Source organism: Uranotaenia lowii, chromosome 2 (assembly GCF_029784155.1).
Source record: "Uranotaenia lowii strain MFRU-FL chromosome 2, ASM2978415v1, whole genome shotgun sequence".
NCBI classification, from domain to species: Eukaryota; Metazoa; Arthropoda; class Insecta; order Diptera; family Culicidae; genus Uranotaenia; species Uranotaenia lowii.
The window spans coordinates 375,665,553-375,685,958 of NC_073692.1; the positions used below are offsets into that span (position 1 = coordinate 375,665,553).

At 33.7% G+C, this 20,406-nt stretch overlaps 1 protein-coding gene across 1 annotated transcript; it reads right to left on the reverse strand.

Moving 5' to 3' along the window:
• Positions 1-14,963: 14,963 nt before the first annotated feature.
• On the reverse strand, positions 14,964-18,860 carry LOC129747296 (protein aurora borealis). The gene is made up of 4 exons (XM_055741440.1): positions 18,092-18,860; positions 17,836-18,032; positions 17,149-17,773; positions 14,964-16,066 (listed from the first exon to the last, which is right to left on the reverse strand). Exons 1-4 carry the CDS (start codon positions 18,543-18,545, stop codon positions 15,471-15,473), a joined length of 1,872 nt encoding a protein of 623 aa, XP_055597415.1. The 5' UTR covers positions 18,546-18,860; the 3' UTR covers positions 14,964-15,470.
• Between the last annotated feature and the right edge of the window lie 1,546 nt (positions 18,861-20,406).

Below are 20,406 nucleotides of genomic sequence, written 5' to 3' on the forward strand. Positions count from 1 at the left end.
AGACATATTTCGTAATGCTCTTCGAATGCTTTTTTTCCTTATTTTTTCCAAAAATATCTAATGTTCGATCATGAGCCACAGTTTGAAATACCGACTGACTATACACACCCTCCAAATTATCGCCAATCGGTAAACATTTGTCAATCGAACGCGTAATGGTGATTTCCTTTTTTTTTCGAAAACCGTCAACAACACCGAATGATGTCAACGTGGTTTTGATTTATCTGCAGAATCCCTTCCAATGCGGACGAGACGACGTCACCAGACAGAGACGGCACTCGTCTGATCCGATCCGTGATTTTTTGTTGTTGTTTTTATCTTGTCCCATCATTGAGATGCTCTTGACCCGGGGAGACGTGGTCGTGTGCTTTCGCACGTGATTCCCATTTTCGGTAGTAGGTAAGTGAAATACTATGCGCGAAGTCTAGCGTAAAAGGCGGGTATGATTCAAATGTCACATGGGAAGAGCTGTAATGACAGACTGATTCACCTGCTATCGACTTTTCGTCAAAATGATTATTTAAACTTTAATCAAGGCACAGCAAAGATCGAAAAAACATTAAAATTGTTTTTCATACACCTTGCTTTGAAAATCTTTGAAAAAAAATAAGAGAATAAAACAATGACAAAAGTGATAAAAATGTCAAAATTACAAAATGATACAATGATGCCATAAATTACATAAATGCCAAAAATATCATCAATTAGAAAAATGACAAAAATTACAAAAAATTACAAAAATAACACAGATGCCAAAATCGACAAATATGGCAAAAGTGACAAAAATGCCAAAATCCTCCAAAGGGCAAAAATGTCAAAAATGACAAAATCAACAAAAATGACTAAATTAACAAAAATGCCAAAATCCGCAAACATTGCAAAAATGCCAGCATCAGCCAAAATGGCAAAAATGACAAAAATTTAAAAAAAAAGCCAACAGTGACATAAATTACAAAAATAACAAAGAACAATAACAAATGACAAAAAATATTACAAAAAATAGAAAACAATTTCAGTAAATGACAAAAAATAGCAAAGTGGCAAAAAACGACACAAATGATAAAAAATTCAAAAATGACAAATTTGACAAAAATGCTAATAGCCGATAAAAAAGCCAAAATAGACAAAAAATCAACAATGACAAAAATGAAAAAAAAAATGTTAAAAATGACAAAAACAAACAGAAAGACAAAAAATGATAAAAATTTAAAAAAAGACAAGATGACAAAAATGGCAGAAAAGGCAAAATCGGCAAAAATGGAAAGATAAACGAAAAAATTTCACAATTGACAAAAATGACAAAAATGAAAAAAATTACAAAAATGATAAAATGACAAATATGGCAAACATGACAAAAATGCCAAAATCGGTAAAAATGACAAAAATGACAAAAAAGAAAAAAAAAAACGTCAAAATTGGCAAAAATAACAAAAATGACGAAATAGACCAAATTTACGAAAATGACAAAAATGCTAACAATGACAAAGACAAAATATGACAAAAATTACAAAATTAACAAAAATGCAAAATGTCGGCGAAAATGACGAAAATGACAAAAACGTCAAAATAGGCATAAATGATAATTATAACAAAAATGAAAAAAGGCAAAATTTGCAAAAATGACATAACTGCCAACAATGACAAAAATATCAAATGAAAAAAAAACACAAAATTGACAAAAAAAATATCACAGAAATGACAAAAAATGACAAAAAAGACTAAATATGATAAATATTTAAAAAAGGACCCTAATTACAAAAAGACCAAAAATTTCAAAATTAACAAAAATTACAAAATTTACAAAATTAACAGAAATGACCAAATTGACAAAAATGACAAAATCGCCATAAATGAAAAAAAATCCAAAATCGAAAAAATGGCAAAAATGACAAAATGACAAAATGGCAAAATGGCAAAATGAAAAACTGACAAAATGACAAAATGACAAAATGACAAAATGACAAAATGACAAAATGACAAAATGACAAAATGACAAAATGACAAAATGACAAAATGACAAAATGACAAAATGACAAAATGACAAAATGACAAATTGACAAAATGACAAAATCGGAAAAAGGCAAAAATGGCAACAATGACAAAAACATCAAAAATGAAAAATTTATTAAAAATGACAAAAATTGGCTAAAATGACAAAATATGCCAACAATAACAAAAATGACAAAAATACAAAAATGACAAAAATGCCAGAATTGCAAAAATTACAAAAATAAAAGGTGACAAGAACACATGAAACGAATGATAAAAATGACAGAAAATGACAAATAAGCCAAAATTGACAAAAATGGAAAAAACGGCAAGAATGACAAAATTAATAAACTTGCCAGAATCGCCAAAAATGATAAAATGCTAAAATCGGCAAAAAAAAGACAAAAATGGCAAAGTTTATAAATATTTAAAAAAAAAGATTAAAACTACAAAAATCTGCAAAAACGACAAAAAAATAGCAAAACTGACAAAAAACGACAAATATGACAATCATCGCAAAAATAACAAAATTGGCAGAATCGGAAAAAGGGTAAAATGGCAACATGACAAAAAGAACAAAAATGGAGAAAAACTGTTGTTTTTCGAAATAAAAAATTTGACAAAAATGCCAAAATCGGCTAAAATGGCAAAAAATGCCAAAAATTACAAAAATGAAATAAATGACAAAAAAGCAAAATGCCAAAAATTAAAAAGAAATGCCTACAATGACAAGAATAAAAAGTGACAAGAACACATGACAAAAAATGACAAAAGTGACAAATAGGACGAAAATGACAAAAAAAACAAAAATTAAAAAAATCCAAAACCGACAATTTACAAAAATGCCAGAATCGAAAAAATGACAAAAATGCAAAAACCCTTCGAAAATGACAAAAATGTCAAAATGATAAAATTTATAAAAATTACAAAAATGAAAAAAAACAACAAAAATGACAAAACTACCATAATTGGCAAGAATGACAAATATGACAAACATCGCAAAAATGACATAATTGGCAACAATGACAAAACTTACAAAAAAAAAACAAAAATCGGTAAAAATGAATAAAATTAGCGAAAATGGAGAAAATCACCAACATGATAAAATCGTCAAAAATGACAACAATTACAAAAATGCTAACAATGACAAAAATAATATAAAAGACAAAAATGTCAAAATCGGCATAAAAGACAAAAATATTGAAATCGGCTAAATGACAAAATGGGTGAAATTTTCAATGACAGAATAACAAAAATGCAAAAATCGACAAAAAAGGCAAAAGGACAAACATGCCAAAATTGGCAAAAATGACAAAAATGAATAAAAATACAAAAATGACGCGAAATTGACAAAATAAAAAAATGCCAAAATCGGCAAAAATGACATAAATGTCAAAATCAGTAAAATGACAAATATGATAAAAATGACGAAAATAATAGAATTGACAAAATTTAAAAAAAATGACAAAATTCAGCAAAAATGAAAAATAATACCAAAATCGACAAAAATCACAAAAATGTCAAAATCATCAAAATTACAACAATTACAAAAATGCAAAAAATGACGAAGATTACAAAAAAAAAGACAAAAATGTCAAAATCGGCAAAATGAGAAAAATGCCAACAATGACAAAAATACCAACAATTACTAAAAAGAAAAAATTACAAAAATGCCTAAATCGGCAAAAATGACAAAAATTTAAAAAAATGTCAAATTACAAAAATGATATAATTGACAAAAATGCCAAAATCAGCAAAAATGACAAAAATGGCAAAAATGGCAAAAATTACAAAAAAAGACAAAAATGACAATAATGACATCTATTTATCTATGTTTTTTTTTATAGTATACCTTGATAAATTGGTTATTAAACCCAATTATAGTGATTTCTCCGAGCTTGTTTCATAAACACACGATATGAATTGCGTTATCTGAAAGAAATTTCCGAGAAAAAAATTCATAAATATTTACGATAGTTCCGGGATTTTTGCTGAAAGTCGATGAACCGAAAAAAGAAAACAATGATAGGTAGGTACATCACATATGAAACATCGATAAACAAGAAGTGTTTATTGAGATTCCATTGAGCTGCATTTAATTAAATCACACAATTAGTATGTCTACATTAATGAGCTTTCCGGGTCGTAAATTTACCAGTCAGGTTTTATTGAGGTGATAATGTTAGTAGTAGCAAATGCATTGATTAACGAATCACAAATTATAACTTAAATAATCACTTCAATAAATGTTGTCCAAGATGCGCGATTGAGTACATTAACCTACATCTTTTTTTAGTTCCTCGTAATCGAAATTCCGTAAAATTAGAATTTTAATAAATTTGTTTCGGTGTTTCTTGAATTTTGAATGTCTCTTCGAAAAGTTCACATCTGTTAAATCACCCAGTGATCATGATTTACTGTATCAAGTCAAATTCATCATTTGCAACTTTTACTACCTACCGTTAATAAAAAGAAGCACCGCTAAGTAGTTGATTCATTGCAACGTTGTTTGACAACCTGAGGCGGGACGCGATTAGATACGACTACTTCCTTTCAGAACTACATTGAGTAGTTTGGTGATTTTACTACACGATATCGAACGTAGTAAATCTCGATGACGAATCGATTCCATTCTGCCATTCATGTTTCTCAGTAAGAAGGTGGGGGGAAATATTGAAAAACGATTAGAGCAGGTGCTTAACAAAATTCTAAGTGGATCAATACCCTGAACTAAAATTTGAGAATTTGTTCTTTGAATAGCGTTTTTAATTATAAGATTGCATTCTAATCTTGTAATTAATGATGAAGTTTCAGGTTTTATCGAAAATTAAGAAACTTTGTTTAGAATAAAATTTCCCACAAAAAATTGACTAATGGAAAAAAAATTTGAACACTTCAATTTTGATACTTTGAAAGTGCATTGTATATAATACTAGCTGATCCCATACGAACTCCGTTTCGCTTTCAACTTGGATTATGTCATGAACATTTTGTATGAAAGTCAATTGCCAAGCTCCAGATGCTTGTTAAGTAATAATTGCAAAAATATTGGTCGATCACTTTGTCTGTCGTCTGCTACTAAATTTGAAATCAGAAATCCTTTGACCGTGCCAAAAAACCACGTGTATAAATTTCGACTCGATCATTGCAAAACAACGCAATTATTGCCAAAAAGCTAAACCCCTTTCGGAAGCTCTTATACAATCTTTGATGACTGAAATCGATTGCCCTTCCCTCAAAACTCCCGTGTGCAAATTTTCAAAGCAATCCATTGTATAATAACGTTAATATTGCTAAAAACAGTGAACAATTAATTTATGTGGACGACCCCTTTCTTTGACTCCTGGCAAAACATTTGACATCTGAAATCGGTTGCTCGTCCCTGAAAACTACCGTGTGCAAATTTTCATCCCAATCCGATGTAAAATAACGACGATATTGCAAAAATATTGAAAGGTTTATATGGACGACCCCCTTTGCCGGCCCTTTACACTGAATTCAATACCTGAAATCCATTGCTCATCTCTCAAAACTCTCGTGTACCAATTTTCGTCTGAATCCGATGTGTAATAACGACAATATCGCATCAACAATGAATAGTTAATATGGACGACCCCTTTGGCTGACCCCTGATTTTAGTTTGAATAAGTGAAATCAGTTGTTTGTCCCTAATAACTCCTATGTGCAAATTTTCACCCCAATCCGATGTTTTAAAACGTCAATATCACTAAGATACTGAAAATTTAATTTGGACGACCCCTTCTGCCGGCCCTTTACACTGAATTTGACACCTCAAATCGATTGCACGTCACTCGAAACTATCGTGTACCAATTTTCATCTGAATACGATGTATATTAACGTGAATATCGCAAGAACAGCGAAAAGTTAATATGGACGACCCCTTTGACTGACCCCTTACACAAAGTTTGACACCTGAAATCGATTGCTCGTCTTTCAAAACACTTATGTGCTAATTTCCAACACGATCCGACGAAAAGTAACGTCAATATCGCGAAAACAATATTTGTCTTCTATGGACGACCCCCTTCAGAAGGGGTCATCCGAAAATCTAAAAACATTTTTCATCCTTCCTGGTCCTAATGAGCATCCATGCCAAATTTCAGACTTCTAGCTCTCAAGACGGCTGAGTCTATAGAGGACAAACAAACAAACAAACAAACATACAGAAATTGCTTTTTATATATATAGATGAATTCTGTCTATAAATCAGTGACTCTGAATTCTAATTCATTCCTTAACACATCAAGGGTCGCTTAGAAATCTCGCCATTAAACACCAAAAATCTATATCTCTGAAACCATTGGACCAAATTTTACAAAATGAATATCTCCGAGTAACTAAAAGCAGTGTGTTCAATTTTGTGGTATAAAATTTCATTATTGGATTCATAACATTTGAGTTACGCTTCTTAGTGTAGCATATTGGCCGAAAATGAAAAAAAAAACGGAATGCAATTTGTAACAATGATTCAGAATCTCGATTCTCACCTAACACTAGTAACTAATTCCTGACAACAATTATTTGAGAACATTTGATAAGTAAGTAAACAAAATTAGTCCCCATGAGTGAAGTCAGGTGAGTGCGCTCATTTCATGACCTACATTTTAGTCGTATCACGCTTTCCAATAATGCTTAGCGCACGAATCACGTAAGCCCTGGAGGATCAATTTTCACGGGGATTTTTCGTTATTTATTATCTACTATATGGAGCCATAGACAACGGACGTGTAACTTGACTATTCGAAGTATGAATAATATGGTTTTTCTAAAAAAATGTTGTTTTCAGAAAATTTCTTCTACATTAAGTTTTCGGATCCGTTCATTTGTTACGCCTAATTAAAATCATAATTTAAAATTTGAACATTTCAGAGCTGTGGTACGGTGCCATATGATTGATACCGTACCGTCACCCTACGTGATAGTTATGCCTAATGTGACGTGACTAGTAGCACTCATCCATTATCCATTAGCCGACCTGCCTGGGATTATTTACTATCAGTTAGAATCGCTCGCTTCTTCTCATAATGGCAAAATAATAAAAACGGGTCACAAATCAACAAACCGGATGATTTATGGTGTCTGAACAACAGGCTGAACAGTTTATTGGTTGTTTTGCTCTCTGGTTTTTTTGAAGATCCTTTATTACGCAAAATTTCTGAGGACTGTTGCTTGAAATCGTTTTAATTAATGAATTCCTCTGAATGAATTCCTAAATACCATCAAGTCACCATCTACCGCCCAGTTAAGCGGTTTTTTCAACTTCAAACATGTGTAATAAAAAACGATTACAGATTTTAATTCACTTCCTTTTCCAGTACATCCCAAAATTGTTCTGTTTTTAATAAAAAAAATGGGGAATGCGAATAATGTATACTTTTCAAAATAACTAACTTAACTTGCGGATGTTTAACGGGCCCTATTACCGCCCACTCAAATTTGTCCAGTACCTACCGAGAATACTTTCTCAAGGAAAAACTATCTCACAAGACGGAAACGTTTCTTTTTAGTATTGTCTTTGCAAGCAGCTCTCAAAACTATATTTTGGATCTTGAGAGGATGCATTTTGTGAAATTTTTCCCGCAAATTCAGTTCAATTTTTAACAAAGTGCGTTGACTAAGTGATGATTCCTGCCTGGCAAACGGGCTTAAGTACATCGGTTACTTTTAGCGATAAAACATCATTTTTTAACGTAATCAAACCGAATAGGGTAAATGATCTTGAGCGGAACTATTTACTTTTCCTAAGATCCTACACAGCAAATTTTTTTTTGCTGAAAAACAGCAAAATTTTGCTGGTTTTTGTTCCGCTGACTTTCCAGCAATTTAAATTGCTGAAAAAAAACAACAAACATTACAGCAAGCTCACTGGTGTTGGACAAAAGTGGTAGAAATTTTAACACTTTGAAAATCCTGCCATGCAAAAACATTTTTAATATTTGTCGCTTTTAAGTTTTTTTACAACACGTGCTGTATTTTCGCATGCTGTGATGCAAAAATAGCAATATTTTTTATCACATACGCCTGAAATAGAAACAGTGTTGTTAAAAAAATACAACGCCCAAAGATCTTGAAAACATTTTTGCATGAATGGTAAAATTTTCAAAATGTGCCACAAGTTTCAAAATTTCTACCACTTTTTCCTAACACGAATGATCTTGCTCTTAAGACCAGGCCCACCAATGGTTGCTAAACCTCGAATCGAGTACATTCAGCAACATATTTATCAACCCATCATCGCACCAACAGTTGCTAACTTGATTCGAGAAATAGCATTCGAGCAGTAGGTTGTTACAGGATGCGTTTATGTAGCAACCCAACGCAGCCGGTAGTCGCTATCAGACCAAGCCCACCGGGCGTTCGTATTTCGGTCGGTATTTTAGATGATTTAATTGGTTGCCTTTTTATCTACTTACTGATTTTCGCACCCATTGTAGCCATCCAGGTTGGTATTTTTGTTTGTTTATTTTCTCATAGCGATGACCGGTTGTATTGCTACCGGGTTGCTACATAAACACATCCAGTAACAACCTACTGCTCGAATGCTATTTCTCGAATCAAGTTAGCGACTGTTGGTGCGATAATGGGTTGATAGATATGTTGCTAAATGTACTCGATTCGAGGTTTAGCAACCATTGGTGGGCTTGGTCTCAGAAAATAAACAAACACAAATACCTACCTGTATCGCAACAATGGGTGCAAAAATAAGTAAGTAGATAAAAACGCAACCAATCAAAACATCTAAAATACCGACCGAAATAGAAACTTACGGTGGGCTTGGTCTAATGCTGGTTTCCAGCAATTCAAATTGCTGGAAAATTAGCAATTCAGATTGCTGGACACCAGCTATTTCTTTCAAAACAACCGGCTGTATTTAGTATCAAATTTAAATTTCAACTCAAAATTAAACATTGAATACTGGTTGTGCATATAATGAGTAATGAAAAACAATTATTGTCTTCTATTTTCTCAATTATGTTTGTATTTATTTCCAAGAACTTTTTTTTAATTTTCCAACACCGGCTCTGGAGTGGCAGCTTTGTGCCAAATTCGCCACCTGAGAAAAAAGTTCTGATTAGTATCTTTTATGAAATATCGCCCTGTCAAATAAAAACTCACCCTTGACTTGATGTCTGGTTGCGGAGAATATTCAGGTAGAGGAAAATATTCACAATTTCAAAGAAATTTGAATTTTGAAAGGATTTCCAAAATTTTAATTTCTTTTGGCCAGTATAAAATTTAGATTTCTTACTTTGAATTATAATATTATAATTATAATAAGGTTTTTAATGTAAACTGATTTTGCCCAACTTAAGTATAAAAAAGACCCAATTTATCATAAATTTTCATTGAAATTAAAGGAAATCTATCACAGAATTTTTGGATAAAATCGTCATTTTTTTCTCAAGAACACCTAGATTTGAAGAAATGTATCCTAAGTTTTTTTTTATAAAATCTGTAATTTAAGACATACTTTGTATTACTGCCTTTGTCCTTACCCTCATGATTTGTTCAGGGCAACATGACCCCAAAGGCGCAAATTCAAATAATCATTCAAATATACTAAAGAATTGAATTTTTTAAATAAAAATAAATGATTCCGCTCAAAATCATATTTTAGTTTAACTCAAAATCAGAATTCTTTCTTTAGTAAAACAGCTCTAGAGTCATTAGTGATTATTAGGATCTACCCTAAAATATTCTAGAAATCATCATTTGAATGCAGAAACCAAGATTTATCCACTGAAGTTGCGTCGAATTGAGCCATTCAGTTCCGCTCAAGATCATTTACCCTACTATTTATAACGCTTGAAGCATTAAGGTAAGTTAGAATGCGACTCCTAATAAAAAAATTGTGAGCTAAAAAAATTCTAGTCGCTAAATAAAATAAATCGAATTAATTATTGTTAGAATTTATTTTTATTAGGAGATGAAAAAATTCCAGTATTGAATCATATTAACAAAAAATAAAACAAAACAAATTCGGATTGGACAATTTTTCTTCCTTTATTAAGTGATTTTATAATTTACATCATTTTTATTTCACACGTTGCAAAATTTTACTTGCGTGTCATATTCAACTATAGTACTATAGAATTGAAAATTCCGTCATATAGGTATGATGCTTCTTTTTATTTACTTACATTACATGTAAGAGGTGATTTTATAAATTTTTTTCGTAGAGTTTATATTTATCACTCTAGTCCTAAGATTTTTCTTTTCACGTCACTATAGATGACGTCCACGAATTGAAACAGAATTTCAAATTGTAAATTTTAAATTGTAATTCAACTATCCTTTTGTTTTTAAATTAAAATCTTGAGACCTCAAAACTCTACCTTGTCTTTAGGATGGATTTTTATTAAAAAATGTAAATACAAGTACAGGATTTGAAACCCATTTTAACTTCAAAATGTATTCATCAAATTCTAATCTTATACATTAATAAGCTGGTAGCCATATGACAGGTGATTACTTCTGACGATAGTCACGAAAAAAAATATCTAAAACATAGAATCCATTTTTTTCTTACTGTGATGAAAAAAAATTGCTCGTATCAATACAAATTTTATGCTTTAAATAAAATATTTACAAAAAATCAACTTCAGCTTAAATATCTCTTGGCTCTTGTTATTCTGAATGCAGCACCAAAAAAATCGAAAAGCTCCACATTTTCCGAGCGGAAAATTTTAAAGCTGTTGCTAATTATTTTGAGTGCTCTGAGTCTAAATATGCAATAAGTTTTTTTTTCCTAGCAGCTTTTGTTTAAGAAAAAAAAATTGAAAATAGGTAAAATCATTTGAGAAATTTCTGTACATTTAAGACAAAACCGTAATTATTTACAAAACGTAATTTAGACCCCTGCGAATAAAGTTATAAACGTATATTTTTGGTTACTGTTCTCCGTTATATAAAATACGGCAATTATAATAAATTTTTCAAGAAGTTTAACACAAATAGAATTTAAGATGTTTTTAAAAGCAAATATCTAATCATTTTGTAGGCTTCAGCTACTCTGAAAAATGAAATATAATCCTTCTCAAATTAATTAAATAGTGTGTAATGATAAATTTTCAAATTTAAAAAAAAAAATAGAACTAAGCTCATTAGTTCAATAATAATTTAAATGTATCTCTGAAATCTATGCTTAATATTATTCTTTGAATAGAGGATAATTTTTCCTTGTCTGTCGGTTTGTTAGTTGATCAGTTATCATTGATTCCACTCAAATCTGATCGATTTTAACCTTCCCATGCCGTTCGGAAAATTTTGAACAATTTTTTTTTCGATAGTTTTTACTAGTAAATTGATTTCGTTCCCATGGTTACATGTCTCGACCGATATTTGTGATTTAAGATTCATTGTTTAGGTAATTTATTCAAGATTTTGAATATATAAAATTTAAATCCATTTGACGTATCAGATGACCTATAGAAAGCTGTGAACAGAAAACCACCGAAAAAAGACATCATTTTAAAATTCCCATATCTGCTGAGTACTTCGTCGTATTTAAATTACTCTATAAGTTTTGAAATTGTGAAAAATAAATCTTTTCAATAAAATATATAAAAATTTGAGTGTCACACGGAAGTTTTTGCCGCTATCCTGTAATTAGCGGAAAAAATTCTCTCTTTTTCAAAGAGGTTGCATTTTTTCTTAGCAGTACCTACTGTATCTCATTCTTAATTGAACACAAAATTCAAATTTTAGTTTGATTTTGATAATATGATCATCATTTCTCTGAATACACATAGTTTCTCAAATATTGTTGTTATTCGTAATTCGCGAATGAAAAAAAAATGTAGTTTTCGTACCCAGCTGTTATGCTGCGCACATTTCTCATTTTGTTATCGAGATTTCTCAAAAATTATCATCAAACTTACTCACTTTTTAAATACCCAATGATAGATTAAAGTCTATTATTACAATCGAATGATACATATGCTTGTAATGTGGTTTTCTAAAATTTGTAGCAACGTTTTCCGAATTTAATAAAACATGTCGGAATTCGACAAAATTTTCAACCATTTGTAGCAAGCAAGTTAGCAGCTTCACAACCCCCCGGGAGACCTTAAATTGAACAAAATCGATTGCTCTCCGGGTCGGGCTCTTGAACTCTGCCTTCCTATAGCAGACTGAAGAAATCGCCCGCAAGGTTATGTAGGTTGGTTTGTGCTGATACGTAATAATATTTATTACGGATTTTTACGTTATTCTTAGTCATTGTTTTCATCATTTTTATTGTTTTTCAGCTTTTCAATGTAACAGAGGCCTAGTTTGGGGCAACTTTCCAACAGCAACAGCAATAGCACCACCCCCATCGGCTCCGATTTGTCGAACTTCTTGAAATCAACCAAAATAGCCAAATTTATTCAGCAACTTTGTTCAAGACTGCAATACGTTTTGACTTATGTTTTTTAAAAGATATTGGAGATAAACTTTCAATTTTTATGCCATATTTTGCAAAAATTAAAAGAAACTTTCTCTAACTTTTACCGCAAAAGTCAATTTTTTTTTGTGTTCTTCAAAAAATCTTATTCTTGATTGGAATTGTTAGTTTGAAATAATAATAAAAGTTCGTAAACCTAGTTCAGAATCTCTTTCTGAATCGGTCATGCAGAGTGAAATGCAGAGATTTGTTGTTTAACCAAGTAAAGCATGGATCACTACAAATCTGGACGCATTAAAACGGGTCTATCTCGGAGCTATATAAACGAAATAAAAATGTTTTGTACTTGAAATGTAGGGTTTTTATTGCACTTTAAAGGAAAAATAAAAAAAAAATTATTCCGATGTTGTTTTGATGAATTTTCGAACTTTTTGTTGAGTATCACTCATTATAGTTTGAACACCCTATTCGCTGACCTCAGCGGCCATTTTGTTCCACAATCTCTTCATCTCTGTTGCTTCCCGAGTCGTCCTACCATTCTTCTTCGTCTTCTGCTTGACAATTGCCCAGAATTTTTCGATAGAGCGGAATTGAGGGCAGTTGGGTGGGTTGATGTCCTTTTCGACAAAATCCACCCGTTGGCCCAATACCACTGTATAACCTCCTAGCTGTAGTGGCAGCTTGCCAAATCTGGCGAAAACTTAACTAGTCCTTTGTGAGATCTCATGTACGAAAAAAAAAGTTTTTCAGGCATTCCTCCTTGTAAATTTCGGAGTCCATGGTCTTGTTTTTCACAAAAACCGGAATATTTCGTCCGCAGCTTCAAATACCTTGCCAGATCAAACACTTTCTTGCACACTTATCAGCAAAAACGAATTTGAAGTTGCCGGGGACATCACCATGACCAGTGCAGTGCACCACTGCAGTGGCTTTACATAATTTTTGGCCAGAAAACTGCCCAAAATCCATCTTCACGTACGTTTCGTCATTCATGAGGATGCATCCGTCGAACTTCGTTGGAATCTTCTTGTATAACTTGCGGGCACGTCCTTTGGCTACTAAATTCTGCTTCAATGTCCGGTTTGGTTGCTTACTGGTCCGATAGGATCGTATTCCTTCGCGTAGACGAATTCTGCTGACGGTGCACCGGTCGGCGTTGAATTTCTTGGCAATGTCATAGTTCGACTACCCTGTGTTTTCCTTGATCGTTCTCAACACCTTCAAATGCAGTTTCTGATTCTTAGGTCCACTATAACGCTTGGTATGAACCTGCCGATCTATAGTACGCATCTCACGAAAACGTTTGAGAACGCTACACACGGTTGATTTGACCATTTTTAACGTTTTCGCGATTTTTGAACCCGACCACGTCGGGTTTTTGACGTGGTTGTTCAAAATTTATTTTCATCTCGCGGCTTCCATCACGTGTAACTTTTTCGAAACAAAACGAATCGTAATGAAATTTTCAGCACTGGTAGAAGAAACATTCCTCTACAAAGTGCTGCCAAAACATTCCAGATCCGACAACTAGGAGCACTATGGTAAAATAAATAGTGCGTCCAGATTTGTAGTGATCCATGCTTTATTAGATCATAGATCGTGGCTCCAGAGAGTCAACTGATTAATAAGAAAGGTCTCTAAAATCCGGTACGAAAAAAATTGTGGCTCCAGAGAGTCAACTGATTAATAAGAAAGGTCTCTAAAATCCGGTAGGAAAAAAATCGTGGCTCCAGAGAGTGAGCCAATATTAAAAAACCAGAAAAGTAACTGCCCAAAAATGTAAGAGGCTTTATTCGATCATGAACAATAATTTTCAACGGTTTGGTACGCAGTAATCACAAGTTTTCTCATGATGCTACAACTCCACCAAAGTCTACATATTTTAAAGGAGCGTTTTTTGCTACTATTCTTGAATCTATTATTAGCAATATTATAAATTCATTCACTGTATTAGACATTACACGTACACCTTCTCCATGACGCATAATTCTTCTGTTGAAAGAAGGAAGTCAATGTAAAGATGAAAAAATTGATAAAAGTTTCAAGGCAAAAAGAAATTTTCATTTTAAAATTAGGAACCTAAAATCGTTCGACTCAGATGATCAAAAATAGCCATGAATAAAAACAAATTTTCCGCTAGACAATTTATACTGCTAGATATCAAATGAAAAAAAAACATGCTGAAATGACTACGTTTGTTAGCAGATGTAGAAAAATCAAAGCTGATTGAACAAAGCCGGATGGTTCGATTGAGCTTTGATATTACTCAACGTGTGTGTTATCATTTTTAAAATAGATGAAAAAACCGGTTCAAACCCAAAACAAAGCAAAGGGGAACAACCCATTTCAATGCTACCGATAATGACCGCAGCGACAACAGAAAGCTTTCCCCCGTGGTAAGAGATATGGTCGCTGTTGCGTTGACTTATCGATATGTATATCGTTTCCTATCAATGCATTCGTTCGCTAACAACAGGTGGCCCCATCCCACAGGTTCATTTTGTGTCTACTAATGATAAGCGAATATTTAGGTCTTGTCATCAAACCTTGAAAAAAAAGCTTGAATTAATTTGTTCTAACAGAAACGAGTTTATTTATTACAATACTTTACACGATAAATTGTACAAAACTAGATTAAAGAAGTGGCATTTTATTCATTGATGCTAGGAATTTATTTTTATATCGGTCTTTAAAAAGAACTTACAAATGAGCCAATTTTGCCCGAACGTTTCGATGGTAAAAGCTAAATTTCCGTTTTTGCGCGCTAGTAATTTAAAATTTTATTAATACAGTCTTGTTTGGCAACCGAAAAAGCTAACTAGAAGGAATGATAGAACCAGGATTGACAATTTGATTTAAAACGAATTAATCATGCACGTTAAGCTTCAAAACTATTTGTTTCTATAGCACAGAGTTATCAGGCAAAATAATACTTGAACGGATCTTAAAACTAGTAAACAACGACGTATTAAAAGAAAAAATGAACACATAATGATTGACGATAATTGACAGAGAGATATTTAAAAGTCCCGACATTTTATCAAATCGTTCAATCCTGATTCCATTGCTCAACTAGTGCCGGATGCTGGATACGGATTTGAAACCATCCCTCGCCGGTTTGGAAGGTGTATTTCCGATGGTTTCAAACCGTCCCTCGAAGCACCCCCCATCCGATTGCATCGAAACATCAGTCTCATCGTATTCGACAGTCTCGTAGTGACTTGTGCGCGTTTCCTCCTCATTAAAACCGCTATCCATCCGATAGAAATTACTTCCGCCGCTGGGCTCCGGCCCAGTCGATTTGGTCAGTTCCATCGAATCACTTTTGAAGATTTCAATATTTTCCTTTTCATCCCCGAGCAAATCCACAAGGTCCTTCCTTTTTGCATCGGCAACAATTTCGAAACTGCGACGTTGAATGCTATTCATAACTAATGGTTCTCCTTTCTCGTCTTCGAAGCGATCTTCATCCGAGTACAGCAAAAACGAATGGGATAAGTTTTTGGGCCGATTTCGTCGACTCACGCTCCGGTTAGTGCGCCGAAGCGGGGTCGTTGGATGCTGGGACATCGATGAGGAAGACTGAGATGACGCCAGCAGCGCCGTTTCTTCACAGGAAAAATCTGTATCGTTGAATTCCACCGTCGATTCGCCTCGGCTTCGTTCGGCTGGAGAAATTTGAGGGGAGTTTATAAATTTGGTAGAGATTTCTGCGCATAATCTAGCATTTTACTCACAATGTTCTACGTTCAATGAGTTGTGTTAGAAAAAATGTGGAAACTACGAATGGTTAACCATTTCTAAGCATTCTGGAAATGTTCCATCACGCATCAAACCTTAACAAGGCCAAACACTAAATTTCGAATTTCCAAATCTTAAATTTGACATTCTTAAAAGAAAAATTAAAATAATACAAAATTAAATTGTTTTTCGAAGCAAATAGGCTGCGATTAAATTGAATTAAAATAAACCAGAAAATTTATCATGAAATTTGTTCAAAAACAAAATAAGGCAAAACTTTTTGCCGTCTTCATTCAAGTTGTTGAATAAATTGAAATATTTAATCTCAAAAAATAGCTTTCAGATTGTTGATTTCCCAAAAACTGTGACACTTAAATCTTAGAAAATTCTTAGAATATTCGAATCTTTGATATGATGGTGAATGATAAATGAATTTGAAATCAATCGTTTATGAATAGGTCGTATGTATAAAACATTAAAAAAGAAAAGTTAGAAAGAAAATCACCTACATCAAACGGAGCATACGTAGAGTTGTTGTTTATTTTTTCAACTGACGAGGTTTAATTTTGTACAAATAGGTTAAGAAACAAGAGAGATATTGCTTTTTGGATCAGGAGGATCAAATTGATACTCCAAGAACTCTTACGAGTAAAAAAATCTGGGACGGATGAGGGTTAAAAGATGAGTGGCCCATAATAAAAGTCAATTGAACAAAACTTCACAATTTTTCGAATTTTTTTCAAAGCATACATTTACTTGAGTAAACGATTGAAATAAGTATTTAGTCATACAGCAATTAAAGAGAAGTAAAAATTTGATGCTGTCACATTTTTTTTTCAAATAATTCAACTCAGTTTTGTTATTGGGTAACATCAAAATCTCGGAAGGTTATTCATTTCGAACTTTTGTGTAAAAAATCGCAAACGGATTAGTACAAGTTTATTACGCCTACCAACTAGTAACTACTAACAATAGCTAAACTAGATAATCTCAAAATCCAAATAATTACCTCGGTTGCTGTCGCTCAGATCCACGGACATGTGATGGCTGCTGCTGTTGATGGTGCAGCCCGAGCTCAACGCAAACAGTGGTCCTTTGGGTTTTTCTGGGGTGCTCCGATAGATGGCATCGTGATCGTGATCTTGATGGTGATGATGATGGTTCTGTTGCCCTTCCAAATCCGTAGAATTCCTCAGTCTAACCGGTTTGAGCGGTGAAGGTGAGGTGGAACTTTTTGAAATTGGACTAAGTGCACCGAACGATTCCGTTTCGGATTTGGGTGCAGCTAAAGGGCTGCTATCCCGTGGTTGGGATTGGCATTCGGTAGAATTCAACACCGGACTGAGCGATATGTCAGCTGGATTTGAGAGGATCTCCAGTGAGCCGAACGATCGTGATCGTTTGAAGTTTGGCATCGATTTGCTGTTGTCGATTTCTGGACTCACTGGAGCAGGACTGAGGGCCTGGAGATCGATTCGATCCAGGGAATCATCCCCATTTTGACCCTCGCAGTCGGAACTGGACGAACAACGATCGAAACAGTTGAACAGCTTCCGTCGAAGCGACGCGTCTCGGGCATCGTGATCGATACTGACGTCCGATTCGTCTATTGCTTCATGTGTTTGTTGTTGATTCTAGATAGAAAGAAATTTTTGAAATTTTCAATATGTACGGAGAAAAACTTTCTAGAACTTACATCGTGGAAGCTAAAGTAAGGTTTGAGCAACTGTTCGACTTCTTCAGGCAGATTTGGTGGAAAGCTAAGAACCGTTTGAGTGATACCGTCTCGTTTTCGTTTGGATTTACGACCCCCGAAACCTCCACTGGAAGAAAGCCCACCACTCTTAAGGACGATCTTTTGCTGCCTCAGCTGGCAATCAATGGGACTAGGAACTTAAACATAAAAAATATAAATAATCGAATATTAAATTCTCCAGGATTATTATCCTTACCTATATTATGCTCTTTGAAGTACGCGCTAATGGCCGCTTGAGCTTTGGCCTCCAGCACCGGATCCGGCGTTTCCATGAACTGCGTTTCGTGAGCTTCGACGTTGGCCGGCCCAAGATATGACACTTCATCGATGGTCCATTCGAACTGCTGTACGCTTCCGTTTTGAGGGGTACTGGGCCGTTGAAAAAGCGAAGGACTACAAATCACCGGCAGATGTAACCGATCGGTCAGATGGGCTTCAAACGGATTGATAACTTTGCCGTTGATCAGCCGCGAGGGTGGCGTTTGAATAACCGGAAGCAGTTGGAACCTTCCGGTGCTCGATCTTGACAGTTGGGAGGTTGGCGTATAAGCGGCCACCGAAGGAGATCCTGAACCAGCGGTAGACTTCCGGGCCGCATTGAAAGCATTCTGGAATATCTTACGGGGTGTCAGAAATGCTTCCTGATCCATTTCGTATACCTATATCACTGGCAAACTGGATCTTATAACATTGAACACTTAACGGTTTTTTATAACTAAACAGTTGAAAATGCTCCGAATTGGGAAACGCGCTTAACTTGAATCACAGCCTTGAAATAACAGCTAACTAGTGGCACACTTGATCGTTTTAAAAAGTTAGTAAAACAGCTAGAAATGTTAAAATTTGAAGAGAAAATAGATTTACTAGAAGGAAGAAGTTCGTTGGACTGGCCCGTTTTCAAAAACTGCCGAAATCCGTTTGATATCGTTCGAACGGATTTTGCCGGCCCGCTTTTGAACAAACGATCGTTCGGTGTTTTGACACTTGCGGATTTTATTTTCCGGCCGTTCCTTCGAGGTACTTTTAAAAACAGTGATGCCAAAAGCAATGTTTGGTCTATGTTTGTACTAATTTTAGAAATTCCGTACTAATTATTGATGTTATTTTCAACTTTGCCAAAATATTATGGTTTTTCAAAGAAATGTTTAGCTTTCATATTCGCTTCCTGTTTAGAGATGAATTTATTTATTAGTTTGATTGCTGATTCACGTCAGCCATTTTAATAACGAATATATCAAACATGCTTTCACCAAATAGTAAGTACTAAAAGTTCAGTGGAACGTCGTGATTACATTTTAAAATAAATACAAGTTTATATATTATAAACTTAATTGTTTCAATTACGTGTTTTGCAAATTCTGAATTATCCTATTAAAAGTCCTTGTTTGACAATAGGTTCCTGATTTCTAAATTTTTTTTAATGCGTTTTTGAATTTCTGATATATTTTTTTAGATTTCCCAATTTCATGAAAATTTGCATTTCGGTATCGAATTTTGAATATGGCGAATGCGCCAACATCGCTGTTTCGAGAAAAACGCGTTCAAAGTTTGAGAGCTCCATGAGCTCCTAGCAAAAATATTATTTTGTTTCCTTTATTTCTCAAAAACCAAATATCCTTTAGATAACTTTGTACAATCAATATGTAGGTCTTATTCGAACGTACTTTTTCAACCCAGCTGATAACTCAGTTTGTTTACATTTGGCGCATCCGCCCTATTCAAAATTGGCTACCGATATAAATATTCATGTATATCTCGTTTTAAAATAATTTGTATGGCAAAAAAAAAACTTTGAGTGCTTTTTGTACCTGTAAATTGAAAAGTTTGTGCTTGTCATTATTCAAAAACAAACCAAGAAAAATGTCCTAATTTTATTAATCAAACATGAGATTTTAAGCAGAAGTTCATTTTCAAGATTTTTTTTTAAATGAACTTTTCGTATTTTTTAAGATAAAAAATATAAACAAATATTTTTCCGGTTTGCACATATTGACTTTGATCTGGAAGGTCATTTTAGGATTCATAATCGGGGTTTAAGACTCAGGTTGCCTACATTTCCCTCAATATTTTTGTAACGTTGTCAATAGATTCTAATTGTTTATGCCTAAAACTGAAGAGTTTCGAATTTTTTTTTTTTTTAACAATGCTTTATTTGAAACGGCTCATACCTTCAGGCTTTAAGGAGCCAAAATCGATTTTGGTTGTTTACAATTGTTTTCTTAACTTAACACTTTGTGAGAGGAGAAAGGAAGATAGAAAGGGAAATATGAAAATAAAAAAGAAATTATAGACGAAGATCGATAGCTTTTAGAAAAAGGTAGATTTCGAACATATAGTCCAAATCTAGCACAGCTAGTACATCTCTAACTGGAACATTAGGTGGTTTTCCTCGGGCCCTAAGGGAGTCTATTAAATTCGTTCTGGCGACAAGATGGACCTCACACGACCAAACAATATGCTCGATGTCATGGTAACCTTGGCCGCAACTACACAAATTGCTGCCAGCAATGT